This window comes from Vollenhovia emeryi, unplaced genomic scaffold (assembly GCF_000949405.1).
Source record: "Vollenhovia emeryi isolate VEMERY1.0 unplaced genomic scaffold, V.emery_V1.0 DF952235.1, whole genome shotgun sequence".
NCBI lineage: Eukaryota > Metazoa > Arthropoda > Insecta > Hymenoptera > Formicidae > Vollenhovia > Vollenhovia emeryi.
In genome coordinates this window covers 1-1014 of record NW_011954131.1, presented here as the reverse complement: position 1 = coordinate 1014, position 1014 = coordinate 1, and the positions used below count along the sequence as shown (strand labels likewise).

General features: G+C 41.6%; 1 protein-coding gene across 1 annotated transcript; it reads right to left on the bottom strand.

Annotated features, from left to right (window-relative positions):
• Positions 1–212: 212 nt before the first annotated feature.
• LOC105562464 (very-long-chain (3R)-3-hydroxyacyl-CoA dehydratase PHS1-like) lies at positions 213–960 on the bottom strand. The gene is made up of 2 exons (XM_012013738.1): positions 565–960; positions 213–378 (listed from the first exon to the last, which is right to left on the bottom strand). Exons 1-2 carry the CDS (start codon positions 642–644, stop codon positions 228–230), a joined length of 231 nt encoding a protein of 76 aa, XP_011869128.1. The 5' UTR covers positions 645–960; the 3' UTR covers positions 213–227.
• Positions 961–1014: the final 54 nt, after the last annotated feature.

Sequence of the window (1014 nt, the reverse complement as noted above, 5' to 3'; positions counted from 1 at the left end):
TCTTCCCTGAGTGTCGCGTCTGCTAAAATTTTAATTCAATCTTAGTCACAGTTTTAACAAATTCTTCTTCAGATTGTACTCAGCTAACATTTCTGACAATGGAAATTAAATGTCTATATAACAGAAAGAAACTAGCGGATAATAGAAATTTAATTTCTAATGGAAATAAAAGATCTGAGACTCGAGATTCGGCTTGAAGCCTCGGATAATCATCCGCCCGATTCAGATTATATCAAACCGTATTCCAAGATATCGTTGAATACCTCCAACACAGCTGCATTCTGAAAAATAACTACAGGCAGCATGGTCTTGCTCCACAAGGTGCTACTGTAAGGCTGTGTATAATGTTGTACGATCTGATACAAAATGTAGCTCCATCTGAAAAATGAAAGAAGACTCTGCATCCTTTCGAAACATTTAACAAGATACAAGTAAGAATCTCTGCGACAAACGGAATAGATTGCCGAAGATTTCACACAGTAATGCGCAAAAGAAACAGGAATGGACTGTGAGAAAAACGTTGCGCTGAACTTCGCGGACTGCTCATTTTGTAAACTGACGTACCCCAGAGTCTGGCCGAGATTATACAGCACGAGATAGAGCTTCGAGAGAGCGCTCGGTTCCTTGGATCTCTTTCCTGCCATGTTTAAGGTATTCAATCCCGACCGTCACCGCGTTCTTCAGTGACTCGTGGGACAAGTTCAGCAGACACCTTTGCTTGACTCCGCAAAGTATAATTGCTGTTCAATATGCGTATGAAAAATCCTTAATCACGCACCACTCGTCGTCGAGTGTCGTTTAATTATTGATGAGAATTAGGCGAGGCGTCCCGAGTTATACTTCGCCCGGTGACGTTTCTTTCGCTCCCGTAATAATATATGTGCATATTCAGCTCTTTACTCGAGAGGTTAGCAACATCGGCGTGTGTATTTATACATTCCGCCTGTCTTATCGTTCTCGTACGAGTGAGGGAGTGAGCATGATGTAAAAAGAAAGGTGTAACAACATCGTGTA